General features: G+C 55.3%; 1 protein-coding gene across 1 annotated transcript in view; it reads left to right on the forward strand.

Annotated features, from left to right (window-relative positions):
• The window catches only part of NDRG4 (NDRG family member 4), a 35,324-nt gene that overhangs the window by 11,338 nt on the left and 22,497 nt on the right, over positions 1-1,489 (forward strand). Inside the window, exons 3-6 of the mRNA XM_018575234.1 lie at positions 201-306; positions 876-996; positions 1,073-1,135; positions 1,267-1,327. Of these exons, the coding sequence (XP_018430736.1) occupies positions 201-306; positions 876-996; positions 1,073-1,135; positions 1,267-1,327 (351 nt within the window). The remainder of the gene's footprint in view (positions 1-200; positions 307-875; positions 997-1,072; positions 1,136-1,266; positions 1,328-1,489) is intronic.

The following is a 1,489-nucleotide window of genomic DNA, read 5'->3' on the forward strand; positions in this document are numbered from 1 at the left end:
GGAGGCTGTGGGGAAGGGTATGGAGGCTGTGGGGAAGGGTATGGAGGCTGTGGGGAAGGGTAGGGAGGCTGTGGGGAAGGGTAGGGAGGCTGTGGGGAAGGGTGTGGAGGCTGTGGGGAAGGGTAGGGAGGCTGTGGGGAAGGGTAGGGAGGCCCTGTGGCAGCCTCTTATTTGGAGGTTTATTTCTTTGTGTTTTGCAGGAACATGACATTGAGACGCCGCACGGCATGCTGCATGTCGTCATCCGGGGCACCCCGAAAGGCAATCGCCCGGCAATACTTACATACCATGACGTCGGCTTAAACCGTAAGTATCGGCGCTTCCAGTCTCCGGTCATTTATGGGCGCGGGGAGGGGGGCTGTATACTGTGTGTGCTCCCTGTTTATGGCAGGCTGTGAAGGGTTCTGATTGGCTCTTCTCCATCCAGTCATGAGATGGGCCCCAGACCAGGAATATGAGTCAATAGGAGGCACAGGTCTTCCCCGGCTCTTCCAGGCTATTGGTGGTCAATGTCCCGCTCTTCCCGGTTATTGGTGGTCAATGTCCCGCTCTTCCCGGTTATTGGTGGTCAATGTCCCGCTCTTCCCGGTTATTGGTGGTCAATGTCCCGCTCTTCCAGGTTATTGGTGGTCAATGTCCCGCTCTTCCCGGTTATTGGTGGTCAATGTCCCGCTCTTCCAGGCTATTGGTGGTCAATGTCCCGCTCTTCCCGGTTATTGGTGGTCAATGTCCCGCTCTTCCTGTTTATTGGTGGTCAATGTCCCGCTCTTCCCGATTATTGGTGGTCAATGTCCCGCTCTTCCCGGTTATTGGTGGTCAATGTCCCGCTCTTCCAGGTTATTGGTGGTCAATGTCCCGCTCTTCCTCTCTTGCAGATAAGCTTTGCTTCAACACCTTGTTCAACTATGAGGACATGCAGGAGATCACCAAGCATTTTGTTGTGTGTCACGTAGATGCCCCGGGGCAGCAGGTGGGGGCCTCCCAGTTCCCGCAGGGGTAAGTAATACTGGCCCGCTATGGTGCCCGGGGCTTTGTCATGGGCCGTAGATTGTAACTGCCGCTCTTCTCACAGGTACCTGTACCCCACCATGGAGAACCTGGCTGGCATGTTACCAAGCGTGCTGCAGCACTTTGGGTGAGACTCATGACCTGTGTGTGTGTGTGCTCATGTGTGTGCGTGGATGGTCCGGGGAACCTCAGACTTGCCGCACAGAACCTGTCCGTGTTTCCTTGTGATTGAAGGCAAATTGTTTCTCTATCCCGCAGCTTTCAGAGCATCATTGGCATCGGAGTGGGCGCGGGGTCCTATGTCCTGGCCAAGTTTTCTGTAAGTTGATTTCCCTGCCGTGTATCACGCGTCACCCCTTGTCTATGTTCTGGGCCCAATGTGACCGAAACCAGCTGACCCAAAACAGGAACCCATCCCAGGAACCCAAACATGAACCCAACCCAGGAACCATGACGTGAACCCATCCCAGGAACCATGACA

Source organism: Nanorana parkeri, unplaced genomic scaffold, assembly GCF_000935625.1.
Source record: "Nanorana parkeri isolate BGI_ZX_2015 unplaced genomic scaffold, ASM93562v1 scaffold3669, whole genome shotgun sequence".
NCBI lineage: Eukaryota > Metazoa > Chordata > Amphibia > Anura > Dicroglossidae > Nanorana > Nanorana parkeri.